The sequence below is a fragment of the Dryobates pubescens genome, chromosome 1 (assembly GCF_014839835.1).
Source record: "Dryobates pubescens isolate bDryPub1 chromosome 1, bDryPub1.pri, whole genome shotgun sequence".
Classification (NCBI taxonomy): domain Eukaryota; kingdom Metazoa; phylum Chordata; class Aves; order Piciformes; family Picidae; genus Dryobates; species Dryobates pubescens.
Window position 1 is genome coordinate 45,871,685 of NC_071612.1, and position 18,096 is coordinate 45,889,780.

General features: G+C 46.6%; 1 protein-coding gene across 1 annotated transcript in view; it reads right to left on the reverse strand.

The window, feature by feature from the left end:
• Positions 1-18,096, reverse strand: part of LOC104298552 (transmembrane protease serine 11E) — a 42,866-nt gene that overhangs the window by 9,553 nt on the left and 15,217 nt on the right. Inside the window, exons 4-5 of the mRNA XM_054167086.1 lie at positions 11,912-11,979; positions 8,453-8,616 (exon numbers count right to left, since the gene is read on the reverse strand). Of these exons, the coding sequence (XP_054023061.1) occupies positions 8,453-8,616; positions 11,912-11,979 (232 nt within the window). The remainder of the gene's footprint in view (positions 1-8,452; positions 8,617-11,911; positions 11,980-18,096) is intronic.

An 18,096-nucleotide genomic window follows, 5' to 3' on the forward strand; every position in this document is an offset into this window, starting at 1 on the left:
TCGCTCTAGGATTTTATCGCTGTAAACTGGTGAGAAACCACCAAAAGTAATCAAGAACGAAAGAGCACCTTTTGCCTTCAAGTGCAGTATTGATAACCATGTTTTCTCAGCTCCTCTCTGGGTGGGGAGACATTTACCTCATAATACCTAATTATAAAGCCTGCAGTCAATTATTAACATTTGCATTATGCTGCAAAGCTCATTGAGAAGACAAAAGGAGCAAGCAGCTGGTTCGAGCAGGGTGCCGGAAGCAATTCAATCGGCATGTTCTCACCACGCTGAGTTCTGCCGTGAGTCACACAGCTCTTCTGCAAGGCACCTCTCTGTGGCTCTGCCTTTTTACAAGGCACCTAGAGAAAAGTACCAGCTTCTCCTGGGCAAAGCGTCACCCCTTGCTTCCAGTGGGGCTGAGCTGTGTGTCATTGGAGAAATGAGTTTTACACACACACACTGCAAGTCTTACATGTCTGCAGGGCTCTGAGTTTTAGCAGAGAATGAATCATAGAATGGTTTGGAAAGGACCTTAAAGATCATCCAGTTCCAACCTCTGTGGCAGGAACACCTCCCACTAAATCAGGTTGCTCAAAGCATACTTTATGATCTACAGCAATGGTGCAGCTGATGTACTCTGCCACCCACCCACTGCTGAAGGGAAAAAGGCCATTGAGACCTAGCAATAAGACCAGTGTCGGATTCCCCTGGGCAGGGGCACTGCTTTGCTTTAGAAACCTGCCAGATACAGTGTCATGGAATTATGGAATGGTTTGGGTTGGAAGAGACCTCAAAGATCATCCAGTTCCAACCCCCCTGCCATGGGCAGGGACACCTCCCACTAGACCAGGTTGCTCAAGGCCTCATCCAGCAGGGCCTTGAACATCTCCAGGGAGGGGGCATCACTCCAAAGGATCTCTTCCTAATCTCCAGGCTCAATCTCCCCTCTTCCAGCTCAAAGCTATTGCCCCTCATGTTGTCACTCAAAGTTCTATACAGAAAGAGTGATTGCACATTGGAATGGGCTGCCTGGGGAGGTGGTGGAGTCACCATCACTGGAGGTTTTTAGGAGGAGACTTGACAGGGTGCTTGGTGCCGTGGGTTAGTTGCTTGGGCGGAGTTGGATTGGTTGATGGGTTGGACGCGATGATCTTGAAGGTCTCTTCCAACCTGGTTTATTCTATGTATTCTATGTATTCTATGTATGTAAAAGTCCCTCCCCAGCTCTCCTGTAGTCCCCTTCAGGTACTAGAAGGCCACTCTAAGGTCCCCCTAGAGCCATCTCTTTTGCAGGCAGAACAGCCCCAACTCTCCCAGCCTGCCCCCACAGGAGAGCTGACCACATATCTCACACTGGCTGCTAGAACACAACTACTAGAGAAAACATCATGTCAATGGAAAAACCCTCAAAGTAAAAGGTGTTTTTAAGAGGTGAGGTCTATCCACAGCCAAGGGGAACCCATCATGCAGATCAAGGCAGATGAAATTATGGGCACAACATCTAAGACTCCAAACCAGGACTCCACACCCAGAGCACAGGGATGTGTTTGGAAACCTGAACCAGCCAATGCTGTTTACAGATAAACCAAGCCTACAGCAGGTCCTCTCAGAAGCAGGGAGCACTCTCAGGCTAGGTGATACTGCTGAAAACTGGGTTGCTTGCTGGCTTCCCTCAGCAGGGGCTTGCCTGCCTTCGTGACCAGCTTGCCACCTTGGCTTGGTGAACAGCACAGCTGTTCGCATGGTGCAAGCCCTGCCTTGAAGCAATCACTTGTAAGGCACAAGAGACAATCTCACTACCCTGCTCATTTACTCGTTGCCCTACTTGTGTGCACCATCAAGAAAAAGCATCAATTAGTAACAATTAAAGTGTCATCTCTTGTCCCAGCCACACAGGGCTGCAAAAATAGTTGTTTGTGCTGCATTTAGCAAAACAGGGTTCAGGCTTCTGCCACTGTAAACAAGAACAAGTCCAACTTGAACATTCTTTTCCTACCCATAAAATAGAACTTACTATTTAATTAAGGTTGCTTAACTTGAAAGAGAAAACTAGTACTTAAATTAAAATCATGGTCATCTGTTGCAAAGTGGCTCAGAGATTCCATCTTTCAGCTCTGTTCTCCAACTGGACAAACAATTTTGTTCACATAAAGATTTCGTGTATTTAATAGATGGAATAACTTAAAGCACACTTAAATTCATAGATCCATGGATTCATGGAATGGTTTGGGTTGGAAGGGACCTTCAAGATCATCCAGTTCCAACCCCCTGCCATGGGCAGGGACACCTTCCACTACACCAGGTTGCTCAAGGCTTCATCCAGCCTGGCCTTGAACACCTCCAGGGAGGGAGCATCCACAACCTCCCTGGGCATCCTGCTCCAGTGTCTCACCACCCTCACTGTCAATAATTGCTTCCTAACCTCCAGTCTCAATCTCGCCTCTTCCAGCAAAAGCCATTGCCCTTCGTCCTGTCACTACAAGCCCTTGCCAAAAGTCCCTCCCCAGCTTTTTTGCAGCCCCTTTCAGGTTTCAGCCTAGAAGGCTGCCCTAAGGTCTCCCCAGAGCCTTCTCTTCTAAAGGCTGAACAGCCCCAACTCTCTAAATTATTGATCTTAATTTCTGACTAATGAGAACAGTGACTTGCAGTTACTATTTAAGAGTACAAACATCTGTAAATAACTTCTTTTTACTCCCCAATACAGGTGTTTGAGCAAACATAAAAAGGAAAGGGGAGTAAGCAACAGCATCTTTGTGTTGATAACTGTTTATAACAACAGCCAGTTCAGACTAGGATTTCTAAGGGACTTCGGTGTCCAAAGCCTGTAGATCTATCTGGCAACAATTAAAGGTTTGCGGATCCATGGTTAACTGTGGAGTGGATGTGGCCACTTATCTCTGAGGGATACCTTAACTGTAATAACTTCCTCCAATACAGAGAACTGGGGAAAAAATCAGCTGCAGTAGAGAGAGAGGGCTCACCTTGTTCAGTGGTATGTGGGGTAAGAGCAGTGCATGCAGGCACAAAAAGGGTCTCTTGCAAGTTTCAGCCGGTCAGCAACCCTGGGCAGCTGTGAGGAATGTTGTTGGCAGTGCAGACAGGTGAGGGGATAATAGCTATATTCTGACACTCTTTAGTTACTTAAAAGATCACAAAGGCTCGAGAGACTGGGGTGAAATGGGAGTGAGAGTGGTGAGCAGCATATTCAGACATGTTCCAAGAGGACATACAGAAGTTTCCTGAAAGACGGCAAAGCATGAGCAGGAAAGGCGTGCTCTTGTGTGGTGACAGTGCACACAGCCTGAAACGTCTCCCTGCAGCCCTCCCTGCCCTCTCTACAGGAATAACCTCCCCAGAGTCATGCATCCTCATAGAAGTAGGGACATTGGTTAGATACAGGGGATGCCACTCTCATTCCTTCAACAGGGAGAGTAGCCTGGTAGAGACAAGACAAAGACTTAGTGCCTCTAATTGTCCCTGTCACCCTCCCTACTTATGTCCGCTGGACCTGTCCTCACATCCATAACCTGCCTCTGTTCCCAACCACATCTTAATTCTGTGCACAAGGACAGAGGTCCATAGCTCACAGCATGCTTAGAGTTTCATCTGGACATCCTGCAGCCTAAGGAGAGATCTACAGGAGGAAGCAGGTAGCAGTTCTGTAGCACTTATCCAAGCTGATACACTTTTTAGCATTATTTTTCTTCCAGACCTACAATCATGCCCCAGCTGTAGTCAAGGTCTCACTACAGTAGGGGCAGCCCAAGTTACTCGCAGCCTCTTCAGGCAAGGCAGAGAAAGGGAAAAATATGAATTGAGTGAGGGAATTAATGAAATCAAACCTATCTGGGCAAGCTAAGAAGCCAGGCCAGGATGATTTCCTGGTTAATCCCTTCATCACGCACATGTCATTGTTGTTTTAAAACACATTTCAGTCCCTCTCATTCCAATCAGCCTCTCTGAATTGTACCACTTTGTGCCAAACTGATGGCATCAAGACCAAGAAATGTCAGATGCACAGGTGCACGTCCCACCCCACTCCTCCAAGGTGCAAAGTACAAACCCACAGACTTCTATCTGTGTTATCTGAGAGTAAATATCCCTCAGCCATCCACGTCAGACACTCATCTGCACGTCTCCCAAACACATGGATAAAGATGTGAGAATCTGTGTCCCAGATCCTGCACTTTGCAAGGAACTTTAGCAAGCCCTAGATGCCAGATTAATAAGAAACAATAACAGTTGACTCGTTCAACAAAACCAATTCATGACTCATTGTTCGTAGTCAAAACCCTTGGCTGTGCAACAGGTGGGAACACTTCCTACTCACTTCAAACAGTTCCAGGGAACTAGCAACCAGTTTCTTTCTGACATCATAGGAGCATTCCCAAAAATAAATTCTGGGAGACTTCCAACCCACCTGACAAAAGGAAATAGCCTGCCAAGCTGCTCTGTGCTTGGCTGAATAGGGATCTGGGTGACTCTACTTCCAAGCAAGAAACCCTGAGGAAAAAAAAATATCAGCCTGGAAGGCGAGCTCCTTGCTGCCAGAACTATACAGAGGACAAACTGTGACATCTCCCTGCAGTGCCAGTGGAAGAACAAGTCCTAACGTGGGCGGTTCCAAGTCATTCAACTTTGATATCTCATTTTGCTGGCCCTTGCAACACTGTTCAGAGAAGACAGGACGTAATTTGCTTGGTTATACACTAAAAAAAAGGTTGGACTTCCAGTGGGGTCTGTAGACAAGAGCAGAGATCTCTACCCCAGTGGGGTCTGTAGACAAGAGCAGAGATCTCTACCCCAGTGGGGTCTGTAGACAAGAGCAGAGATCTCTACCCCAGTGGGGTCTGTAGACAACAGCAGAGATCTCTACCCCAGTGGGGTCTGTAGACAACAGCAGAGATCTCTACCCCAGTGGGGTCTGTAGACAACAGCAGAGATCTCTACCCCAGTGGGGTCTGTAGACAAGAGCAGAGATCTCTACCCCAGTGGGGTCTGTAGACAACAGCAGAGATCTCTACCCCAGTGGGGTCTGTGGACAACAGCAGAGATCTCTACCCCAGTGGGGTCTGTAGACAACAGCAGAGATCTCTACCCCGGTGGGGTCTGTAGACAACAGCAGAGATCTCTACCCCAGTGGGGTCTGTAGACAACAGCAGAGATCTCTACCACCTCCTATTTTCTATCAAAGCTGTAAGGGATGTCTGGTGATAGCACTGCCCACAACCTGGGCTAAATAAGCTAAATAAGCTTGTTTCTAGCTAAAGAAGAAAGCAGGGACTTGAATAATAGTACATCTGGAGATACTCTGGTACAAAGGTGGTTTTGCAGTCCTATGAAAAGCACATCTCCTATTTGGTGATGATACAAACCAGAGACAATATTAGTTTGTTTTCCTTCAAGTTTGGCACACCTCCCTATTTTTGTCACACCAGTCAAGCTCCTCTCTCTTTTTGAAAAGTACTGAAGTAAGAAAACATTCACAATTTAGATGTTTATGCCTTTCCCCCCAGTCCTGAAGAATGAAGAGACAAAGCAAGTTCTACCCCTAATCTGGCAATCCACTCTGTTTTGAACTGCAGTTGAAGATCCCAAGTGCTGCACCAAATTTACAGGAGTTTGTCTGAGCTGATGCTCAAAGCAAATATTTTGAGTGAGGTGCAGGTTTGGACGTGGTGTCAAACAACAAGATGATTAGATACAGGCAGGAAGACATAAGGAGGTTCTCCTTATCACACCATCCCAGCATGCAATATAAATAAGTGCCTGACCTGGATTTGTTCATCTGTGTTTAGCTAAAGTCTGCTCAATTGTGACCCTCAAATCAGACTCTCTTGATAAGATGATTGCAATGAACAGGTTAAATATTTTTCACAAGCCATAGTGAAAATGTCCTGAGATTGCCTCCAGATAAATATGGATTCCAGTTGGCAACACCATCAAAGCTACTATGAAGCAAGATGTAGAAAGGTGCTGTAGAACATGAGAAGAACCTAGGGCTTTTTAGCTTTCATTGACTTAAATTTTGATGTCAGTCAGGATGTTTCAGGAGGGGAGAGAAGTAGGAAATGCAAAGCCCAGATCCTTCTTTGGGCTTCCAGGATCTGTTGAAAATGGTCAGTTCTCCCAGGTGTGAGGAAGAATTGAGATCTGCATCTCCTGTAAAAGAGCAGGAGTGGCCTGCCCTATGCTCTGCACTTGAGCCAACGTGCCTTTAGCTGGCAGCACCAACAGGAGCTTGCCTAAGCCCCATGGCTCTGCTGGAACCCTGCCAGCAAAGAAAGATTCCAACGGAAGCTTTTATTGTCATCTCCTAGAAATGGCAAAGGGTTGTTTGTGCTCCTCTGTGCCACCATTGCACAAGGCTAGGAGTGAGGAGCACTCACTGTGCACTCAGTGTGTCACAGTTAGGCCAAGGAGAGCCAAGGAAAGCAACACCAACTTTATCAGACAACTTTATCAAAGTAACAGGGAGATGCTATCTTCCACTGAGACCAATCTTCAACGAAAACATTGTGATTCAATTGTATCAGCTAATTTTGTTAACTGGTGCCTTACTGCAACAGGCTGGGGCAGATCAAGGTCAACTGAAACAGAGTTTTGAGTCACTCCCTACGTTTGCCAGATGTAGTAAGAGCAGCTAGTTAGAAAACTCAATGAGAAGCACAGCCCCTTTCTCAAGAGCATTTTTGTACCCCTTCCAATCTGACCCTTTATGTAAGACACCAAATTAAAATGAAGCTTCAAAATTCATTGCATCACAACCTGATTGTCTTTAAAACAGCCAAAAACTCCCTGAATCCCTGTAGCTGATGCCCCCACACCATTTCTCTCTGGGAGGAATGACATGTGCTCTACTGAGCTGGAACTGCTGGCACATAAACAGCACTGCAGAGAAGTGGTGATGCTTTGCCCAAGGGGACGTCACCCAGCATCCTGGGGCATTCCAGTGGGGAAGACTGGTTGGCCCCTCAGGATACAGTGGCTGTGTGACAGATGGTGAGTGAGTTTCACTGCACTGTGCAATGCAGTGTGCCCAGTTCAAGCATGGAGAGGGTGCTCCTGGTCATTTCTGAGTAGAAGGAAATCTGGATCCATCCAGCATGTCATCTGGCCCAGGCTTCTTGTTCTTTGCACACAGCCATCTGTTCTCTGCAGATCTCTGCTGGTTTAATCAGCTGGGTGTGGAAAACCAATCGCCAAGTACCCACCCGTGTGCTGTACCATCACCCTTGTGCTAGTAGTAAGCAGATCTGTAAAACCAAATGGAACAAGCATCTGCCCCTTCCTTTCAACCAGCAACTCATTCTTGAGAAGCCTGACACCCAGAGAACAGGCAGGGAGCAGATCCTCACCTGAGAAGTCATATGGATGAAAATGTTTCCACTTTCTTTGCCTTTCCCCTGGGGAATTTGCAAGGCTTTTGATCTTCCCACCAAACAGTATTTTTTTCAGTGCATTCTCTGTTTCCTTCCTGTCTTCCAAGCATTTTCAGACTCCTCAGAGAAGCAAAGACCTAGGGAGTGTGTGCTGTGTACTGAACCACTGTGGTGGGGCTCCTACTCTTGACCCTGACAGTAGTATGAGGTTGGCACTGCAGTTTAGAGGCAGGTGCCACAAAACAACTGCTTCTTTTGATTCATATGTAAGACACTAAACACCACCAATGTTCTCCTAACTGAATGAGCAGAAAAGGTTGTCCCTCAGTAACAGCCACCAGAAGAAGGGAAAAATCAAGTCCTATGGATCAGAAAAGGGCAAGAACTACCTTTAAGAGAGATGTCAAGCCAGTCCCAGGCACAAATCCAGCTGAGTGCAGAGTGGGTTGAGAGAAGCCCTGAAGAAAGAGACTTGGGCGTGTTGGTTGCTGAGAAGCTCAACATGAGCCAGCAGTGCCCTCATGCAGCCCAGAAGGCAGCTGTGTGTTGGGCTGCAGCAAGAGTGTGGCCAGCAGGGCAAGTGAGGGGATTCTGCCCTTTTGCTCTGCTCCACTAAGACCTCACATCTAACACTGCATCCAGTTCTGGTATCCTCAGCATAAGGAGGACACAGAGCTGTTGGAGTGAGTCCAGAGGTAGCCAGAAAGATGACCTGCTATGACCTGCTTAGAGAGTTGGGGTTATTCAGCCTGGAGAAGAGAATAATCTGGGGGGACCTTAGAGCTGCCTTCCATACCTGAAGGGATCCTACAGGAAGGCTGCAGAGGGACTTTTCCTAAAGGAATCTAGAGACAGGACAAGGGGGAATGGTTTGAAGCTGAGGGACAGCATGGCTAGACTGAGATTAGAACAGGTTGCCCAGGGAGGTTGTGGATGCCTCCTCCCTGGGAGTGTTCAAGGCCAGGTTGGATGAGGCCTTGAGCAGCCGAGTCTAGTCGAGAGGCAAGAAAGTTGGAATAGAGGATCTCTCAGGTCCCTTCCAACCTGAGTCATTCCATGATTTGCTGTACTGTACTTACTTGAGATGGTGGAAGCTCTGACATCAATTCGCAGGGGCCCTCTGTATTTCTTCAGGCCCCTCCGTAAGATCCTCTCCACTCTGTTTCGCAGGGCTTCTCTGGAGTCCGTGGAGGAGAACCAGAATGTGAGCAAAGCCTCTGCCACCACACCATCAGCATCTGGGCTGCAAACCAACAAAACATTCGGGTTACCTTCAGCCCATTTCTCCATTTCTTAGTTTTTCTTTTATCTTAGCCTCTCTTGCAATGGCAATGTAACATAAAGGACCAGACACATTTTTGAGCAGTTTGTACATTTCTGAGAGAAGCAATTGTCCAAAGAAATCCAAGCAAATGCTGAATGGCCAAATGTATCTTAGGCTAGAAGGTGGCATGGTGTAAACAAATGGCCAGCTCAGTGTTGTAATGGAGTCTGAAAGAAGCCCCTAACCACACGCTTGGGACAGAAGAGCAGGAGGGAATGACCTAATGCCATGCAAAGCTGGACATACAGCACTTCAGAAACATCAGGCAGATGGTTCATGGTATATAGCAGACCTTTCCAGGGTCTTGTACACACAGAATAAACTTTTCCAATCATCATCCAAAAGATAGTTGACCACACTATCCAATTCCAGCACTGCAGCCTCCTGAGAGACTGAGAATAACCACCTCATGTTCTGCAACAAGAAATGAAACCCAGCAGCATGTCTACAGGCTGCTCATGACAGTCCAAGAGATGGACCACAAGAGGGGCCTTTAACATTTGACTGAGCAGTGCAGCAGCACCCACAGTGGAATACACAATTCCACAGCTCTAATGAAAGATCAGAGAAAATAATAGGAAGAAAAGTCTTCAAACAGACTGAATTCACTCAGCATCAAATACTGCAAGAGACTGAATGCTGCTCTACAAATACTGAAGTGCCTAATCACTTTGTACATCTTGCTCTGTGCTTGCAGATGGTTCCTTACACAGGGAAGAGAAGAAAGAACATGCACCAAGAGCCTTCTCTCGTGAGCCAAGAAGCAGTGACACAACCCACAGCACGTGAGTTCACAGTTAGTTAGAGTCACAGAATCGTTTGGGTTGGAAAAGCACTTTCAGATCATCCAGTCCAACCATTCTCTAACTCTGCCAAGGCTGGTGATAAACCATGGCCCTCAGCACCACATCTCTGCCTCCAGGGATGGGGATTCAATCACCTTCCTGGGCAGCCTGTTCCAGTCTTTGAGAACCCTTTCAGTCAAGAAGTTCCCTCTAACACTCTATGTAAACCTCCCCTGGTTCAACCTGAGGCCATTTCCTCTCATCCTACTTCAAAGAGGGGTGAGCCATAAGCAGATTGCTCTGTCTTAAGAATCATTCAGGCAGGAAAAGAAAAGAGATTCTCCAGTTACAAGGCAAGCAGCTCACTCAGAGGTCACGCAGGCAGTCTGTGATCTTCCAAAGCACACAAATGTGGACAGAGGTTCTGCTACTGCCAGTGAAAGGCAAAGGAGAGGCCACGTGTCACAAGCACACCAAGGCATGATGAATGCTCCAGAGCAGAGCAGATGCCTGCCTTGTCTCCAGGATCTCATCACAGACACCAAGACTATGCATGAACTTTCCAACAGGTTGGGTTTTCCCTTTGTGCCAATTTCAGTATGAGTACCATTTATTTTCCAGATGCTATCTGATCCAGCTGTGGGTGTTGCTCTGCATTTCTGAGGTGTTCCCTTGCCTCTCCCCCCCACTCCTCTTCCTGTGCTGTGCCACACTGGAATTACCCTATCAGCTCTTGCAAGTACACCACACCTCTTGAAACCCTCAGGTAAGTATTGCCCGCCTTGAATCACCATATAGCAAAGGTCTGGAGCCAAAGACACCTAGGCAAGATTTGTTTGGTCTCTCTCAGTGAGCAGTGGGTATCACCACTACCAAGTGCATTGTTTATACTGAGCCAAAATTCCGCACAGTACCTTCCCAGCAAATTCACCCTGCTCAGAAGAGCCTGGAGGCTGAGCACTTGGAGAGGTGTGAAGCTTGTCTATTTAAGAGCAAACAAGCTTTGGCACATACAGGTCTTGCAACCAGCACAGGAAACAGAATAATGAAATCACAGAATGGTTTAGGTTGGAAGGGACCTCAAAGATCATCCAGTTCCAACCCCTCTGCCATGGGCAGGGACATCTCCTAGGCCTCATCCAACCTGGCTTTGAACATTGACAGGCTTGAGACCTCAGCAGCTTCTCTGGGAAACCTGTTTCAGTACCTCACCACCCTCATGGGCAAGAATTTTCTCCTAATTCTCATCTCAATCCAGCTTCTTCCAGTTAGATGCCATCACCCCTCATCCTGTCACTCCCTGCCTTTGTAAAAGGTCTCTCTCCAGATGTCCTGTACCTTCAGATACAGGAAGGCTGCTCTGTGGTCTTAGCACAGCAAACACCTCAGACAGTTCTATAAAAAGGTCATTTTCAGCACTCAAGAGTGGTCAAAAAAATCAAATCAAAGATCACATATTATTGAAAATGCACAGAGAATAAAAGAGGAAAGAAAACTTTGCTCAATGATAATCCCAACTGCAGGTCTGACCCTTTCATCTCAAAAAAGAGAGACAGGAGACCTGAAAGAGAGATGGAGCAGGGTGACAAGGTGCTGAGCAACAGAAGCTGCTGCTAAGAATGCCTGAGCAAGCTGGGACTTCCAACTGAAAAGAGTAGAACTCATGGGGTAGAAGAGAGATATGATGAGAGTGTCCAAAACACTAATTGCTTGGAGAGGAAGGATAGAGATCAACTTTTCATCACTTCTGCCAGCACAAGAACTAGGGGCCACTGAATGATCCAGAGAAGATGACTCTTCACAAATAACTTAAGTCACGTCCTTACTATAGGGCTGAGGTGCATAGATTTCAAGAGTCCAGGGAGACAGAACAAGTTCTTGGAAAAGAAGTCCACTGGGGGCTGCTAAACAAAGCCCCTTCAGGAAATCCCAAGTGGTAAATTCTGGAGATAAGGGGCATACCAAGAAATAGTTATACACATCTTTTGTGCTGCTGTTCTTCTCTAGACATCTACTTATGGCCATGCTTTGAGACCAGTGGTGATGATGGGACCTTCTGAGCCAGCACAGCCACGCTTGGGCGCTACCTGACAAGCCCAGCAAGGCAGCAATCCCAGAAGTAAAATGAGAGCTGCATTGTAGTGAAGGAAAGAGTTCTGAAAATACTTTTATTTTGGGATCGCTCAAGTATCTGCTTTGCTAGCTGAAGCTTGCTCAAGGTCTGAACACAAACTTGTACAGAATTTGGGCTGACTGAAGTCAATCTTCTACATGAAGACCCAAAGGAGGAGACGGTTCAGAAGATTATGCTCAGCTGGTGCTATGCTCTGATCTTACACTTTAGTGAATCAGATCCAGTGGCTCTCTAACTGGGCTTGGGTGCACCTCCCATGAAGCCAGGTGTGTGCAGTGGTGAGAGTGTCACATACCTCACTCTGATTAAGCGTGAACGGATGTATTTTTTCCTTAAAATGGAATTGTGAAATGTCTTGTCGATCTGTTGGAAAAAGAAAAATAGGAGATAAAAAAAAAGGAGGGAACCAGACATGTTGAGGTGGAACCTCCTGTGTTCCAGCTCGTACCCATTGTTCCTTGTCCTATCGCACAGGTGCATTCCTGTGCGACCTGCACTAGATTCTATGGTCCTGCTCTGGCAGGGGGGCTGGACTCGATGATCTCCAGAGGTCCCTTCCAACCCTTAGCATCCTGTGATCCTGTGACCACAAAAAAGAAGCTGGCACCTTCATTTTGACACCCACCCCTCAGATATTTATAGACATTGATAAGTTCCCTCTCAGCCTTCTCCTCTCCAGACTAAACAGCCCCAGGTCTCTCAGCCTTTCTTCACATTAGAAATATTCAAGTCCCCAGCCATCCTCATGTCAGGTCCTTTAAATCATCTGTCCCTTGAACTCACCACCAATGATGTCCACCTCACTTTCCCTGGCCCTTGTCTAGCAGCTGCTCAGTGGTGACAGTTGCTGCTGCAGGCAAGGTCTAAGCATTCTTAACCAAGTGCCAAGCTCTGCTCCTCTCAGATGAGCAGCAGTTTTTTTGACAGCCTCTATTTTAGCATCTCTCCAGACAAGATTTTCGTTCAATTAATGTTTGCTGTCTCATTTAGCTTAATGTCTCCTGGTGTTTCCTTGATTTAATTTCATACTCTTCATTGTTTTCACAAAATTCCTCTCAATGCAGTATTATTTTCCAAGGCCAATTGGACTTCCCTCCTGAATACTGCTCCATCCATGCCAAGGCCCGAGGTAACAGTGGCTTGTACCAAAGATGTAATGAGGGCAAAGCATTCCAGCCACAGAGTAAATTCTGTCTTGCAGCCAGAAGTTCTTGCAGCCTTAATAAACAAAGCATTTTCCTATCCTGTCTTGACAAACTACAGATCTCATCATTATCCTCTGAGGCCTGAGAGCAACCTATTAAAATCTTCATGGTTTCAGAATCACCCAATACTCCCTGGAACCCCAAAAACATCCAAGCTCTGGAAGCAGGCCACATGAGATTGCCCAGGGACACTGTGGATGCCCCCTCCCTGGAGCTGTTTGAGGCCAGGTTGAAAGAAGCCTTGAGCAAACTGGTCTAGTGGGAGGTGTCCCTGCTCATGGCATGGGGGTGGAACTGGATGATCTTTAAGGTCCCTTCCAACCCAAACCATTCCATGATTCTGTGTTGAGACAGGCACCTCATCGCTCCAGGACAGCGATCGGGAAGTGATCCAGTAAGGCTGGCTGTGTCAGGCCTTTCTGCCATCATATACTGTACAGAGGGCACCGGGATTGATCAGGAAGGTGCCATCAGGTCTGGTTTGGCAGAACAGTCCTCTGGAATGCTTGTGGAACTCAATCACTTGTGTGGGCTGTTCAGAGGTATTCAGTGGGTTTGGGCACAGATCTTCTCATTGCTCAATACCACTGCTCTTAAAAGCCTGCTGCCAGTTCAGTCCTTCAGCAGCTCTCCTCACACTGCATTCTTCCTCTTGCCTCACTATGTCTTTAGGATGTAAAGGCTATTATTAGTGATTTTTAAAGCTTCTTGACCATAAATATTAATTAGAACCTATAGCCTGACCCAGTGACTCTCTCCAGTTTTGTGGCAATCAGGAATTACTACTAATCACTTGTGTTCATTCAGTATCTACCACCCAACTTGCTGGCCAATTTGTATCTAATTTACAGCTCAGTCTGCTGAGACTCCCAGAGCTGACCATAATGCAAACCCAGAAGCAGTTGCCTTGAGAAGCTGGTGTCTCCACTACTGAGGTTCCAACTGAGGGCTGCGTTAGGAACCCTACCTCAGTAAGGAACCCTACTATATTTAATCTCTGGGAGAGAGGGCAGGAGGAGAAAGACAGATCAGGATAGTGGAAAACTGAACCTGGGAGTATCTCAAACCAGGATGTGGACATCTCAGTCCCCTTAGAAACAGAGATACCAATTACTAGCAGCAACAACAGCTCTACAGCCACAGTGCTAGCCTGGGGTGAAGCAAATGGAGCTGAAGAAGAGAGCGCATGATAATCCACAGGCCTCCAGCAAACCAGAAGTCCAGAGACCTTCCCATCAAGAACCACACAGGCAAAGACAGCAGCTGTCACAGTAGGCAGCAGCAGAGCCAACCCAGATACCTGCAAATGGCTTCACAAACTCCTCACAGAGTTCAACTGGGCTGCTAAAGCTGGAAGGTGAGTGAGCACCATCTTTGCACCAAAATAAGGAGCTCAATAACCAGCCCAGCTGGTTCTGGGAGGTCTCATCTGCCACAGAGACATGAGTGACCTGGTACAGCAGTTCCTCAAGAGACTGGGCTTTCAGATCAAAGAAATTAAGAGGGCTAATAAATGGGATCACACTAGGATTTAAAGTGCCATGCTTCTGCCTGGTGCAGCCAATTTCAAAGGCATGTGAGTTTCATTAGAGCCAGGTCATAGTGACAGCTGGAATTAAGGTCACCTGAGTATTGCTATTCCAGCTTCCTGCTTTCAATTGTCCATAATGAGCTTCTGAAAACTTTCACACTGCCACTCAAATTTTGTCTGCTTAGGAAGGAGATTTTCCAGCTTCTAGGGAAAAATAAGCTAGGCAAATATCCAGAGAAAGGGTTTTCTTTTTTTCCAAAAGAGTAATTTTTCTAGGAAAAGGACTATGGGCCCTCTGATTTTTAACCATTAAGAAGAGTGTGGCCAGCAAGCCAAGGGAGGTTCTCCTTCCTCTCTACTCTGCCCTGGTGAGGACACATCTGGAACAGCGTGTCCATTTCTGGGCTTCCCAGTTCAAGACAGACAGGAATACACTGGAAAGAGTCCAACAGAGTCCACAAGGATGCTGAAGGGATTGGAACATCTGTGTGAGAGACCTGGGGCTGCTTAGTTTGGAGAAAAGAAAGCTAAGAGGAGATCTGATCAGTGTTTACAAATAACTTGAGGGTGAGTGTCAAGAAGATGGGACCAGCCTCCATTTAATGCTGCCCAGTGAGAGGATAAGGGGCAATGGACAAACTGGAGCACAAGAAGTTCTACCTCAACATAAAGACATTTTCTTTACTGCAAGGGTGACAGAGCCCTGGAGCAGGCTGCCCAGTGAGAGGATAAGGGGCAATGGACAAACTGGAGCACAAGAAGTTCTACCTCAACATAAAGACATTTTCTTTACTGCAAGGGTGACAGAGCCCTGGAGCAGGCTGCCCAGAGAGGTTGTGGAGTTCTCTTTCTCTGGAGACTTTCCAATCCACCTGTGTGGCCTATACTAGCTGAACCTGCTCTGGCAGGGGGCTTGGACTACATGATCTCCAGAGATTCTTTCCAGCCTTCACCACTCTGTGATTCTGTAATACTTGGATGTAAGGAGTAGAAATCCAGGAGTGAACAGCTCTTTAGAGAACAACAGTTTTCTGAACTCTGAGGAAGACCAGTGGTGATGAACTGAGGTTACCAGTGCTCAAACACCATCAGCCATGCAACTTCAGTACTGTATTTGGATTCCCCCTTTTGACAACATCATGTTGTACACAACTGTTCTCCTGACTGGCCCGATTTTGATCTCAGTGACACCAGTTCACATCTTGAATCACTTCATTGATGTAATTGCCTACAAACAATGCAGTAATTCTGGATGGAGAGTCTGTAATTAAGATACAATTCTAGCTTAATCACACACACTGTTGCTAACTACTCTTCAGTTCAGGCTGAATTCCTTTTTCCAGCTCATGCCCATTGTCCATGCACACATCTACAGCTTTTCTTGCTACACAATATATGTGAGCAAGAGTCACTGGGTTTGGGTCAGGTGGGTGTATTCATAGGATTTTTCTGGCTTTGTACATACTTCTTAGACCTTTTGCCTTAATGAACCAAGTCAATGGCTGAGGGAACTGGGGTTGTTCAGCCTGGAGAAGAGGAGTCTGAGGGAAGACTTTATTGCTCTCTTCAACTCCCTGAAAGAAGGCGTGAACCAGGTAGGAGTCAGTTTCTTCTCCTTAGGAACAATTGACAGGAGGAGAGGAAATGGCTTCAAGTTGTACCAGGGCAGGTTTAAGTAGGATATGAGAAGCAACTTGTTGACTGAAAGAGGCTGCCCAGGGAGGTGGCTGAATCCCTGTCCCTGGAGGTGTTTCAATGAGGCAGAGACGTGGTGCTGAGGGCCACGGATTAACCCCAGCCTTGGCAGAATTAGAGAATGCTTGGACTGGGTGATCTGAAAGAGCTTTTCCAACTAAAGTGATCCTGGGATTCCATGAAAAAGAAAAATCAGTTTGTATGCCTATCACTTAGGGAAATTACATTCTTTTAAAAAGTCAAAGAATCAAAAGTTGAAGTATCACAACTTAAATTAGACAAAATTTTGAGTATTAGGCACAATTTTTATACCTAACCATTTCATATGCTGGGAACTCAGGCACACTGCTGGTGTAAGATGTTACAGGTAAGGAAGAACACTGAGCAACTGCTTCGTGCACTACGCTGCATTGACTCATGCTAGCATTTAAAATGACTTTGTATTTCCCTCAGTACTGTTTTAGTTCCCTGTGCTACTGTGTCCTGTACAAACAGGAAACAGGAACCAAACACTAAAAGCAAGACAGCAACTCAGCTTGTAAAACAAGGCAGTGGATGCCTGTGCCAGTGGCTGTTTGCTTATTCTGACTGCAGTGGGAATTTCTGGAAAAGCCCCAAACATCACAAGTGAGGTGTGGAGCCTTTCTGTGCACTATTTCCTTGCTGAGTACACCATTTCATCTCGACCTTTGAGGCCACATTCTGACACAGGAGGGGCATAGACCTGTTGGAGCATGTCCAGAGGAGGCCATGAAGATGATCAGAGGGCTGGAGAACCTCTCCTGTGAGGATAGGCTGAGAGAGTTGGGGCTGCTCAGACTGGAAAAGAGAAGGCTCCAGGGAGACCATAGAGCTGCATTTCAGTATCTGAAGGCGTCCTACAGGAAGGGACTGTTTAGAAGGGCCTGCAGTGATAGGACAAGGGGCAATGGTTTGAAACTGGAGCAGGGGTAATTTAGGTAGGACATCAGGAGGAATATCTGCACAACGAGAGTGGAGAGGTACTTGAACAGGCAGCCCAGGGATGTGGTCAAGGCCAGCCTGCTCTAGTTGGAGGTGTCCCTGCTGAATGCAGGGGGGTTGCTGGCTGCATTAACCCTGGAAAGCTGCTTTCAGCTGTTTCCAGCCGCGGCCACCCATAGAGGGCACCCTCATTGCTCTATGCTGTTGTCCATTGCTTCCTGCTCAAGAGAGCCATGCCCTTGAAATACAGCTTTGAAAGCAGAAGTTGTGAAATGTCCAAGTTTATTTTAGGAAAGTTGGATTTTATTTTTTTTTTTCATTTTGGTTTTGGTTTCTTTGGGTTTTTTGGTTGTGGTGGTTTGGTCCGTCCCCCCCCCCCCAAAAAAAAACCCACAACCTATTTTGCAGAGCAAAGACAAGGAGAGATTAGTATTTTAAAAGCTGTAAAAAGCTGCAATGTAAAACCTTCATTTTCCTGGCTGTTGTACTTTAACTGAAACTGCCTTCAGTGAAGAACAAGAAAAACATTCAATGAAAGTCCTATTCTTTTCCCCTCATACCAGCAAGTACTTAAGAGAATAGGTAAGAGCCTGGGAAGGCTGGGGTTCAATAAATCACAGAATGCTGTCAGTTGGAAAAGTCCTTTCAGCTCATCCAGACCAACTATTCTCTAACTCTATCAAGTGTGCTGCTAAACCATGGCCCTCAGCACCACATCTCTGCCTCACTGAAAACCAAACAAGGTTTTAAAGCTCTGTTTGCCATGGAGTTAAGAGAGCACCAACACAAAGCAACTCAAGTACCATGGCGAGGGTGAAGAAAAGCCAAGTGTGCCAAAGGAACTCCGCAAGTCCTTTCCTGATTACCCACGGGCACTTGAAAAATGTCTTCCTGTGTCTGAGGATCTCTTCTCAGCTGCTGGAGTGGTTTTATGGATTTGGCCTCTCAGTTCTCTCCCAACTCAGTCCCCTGCCTGCACAGAGGAGAAGTAAATGCCTGGGGGCTGGGGAACTGCAGTGTGCTTTGGTTGTAACTGAATTGTGTGAGAATCTGCACCAGAGGATGCAGAAGTCAAAATGAGCTCCC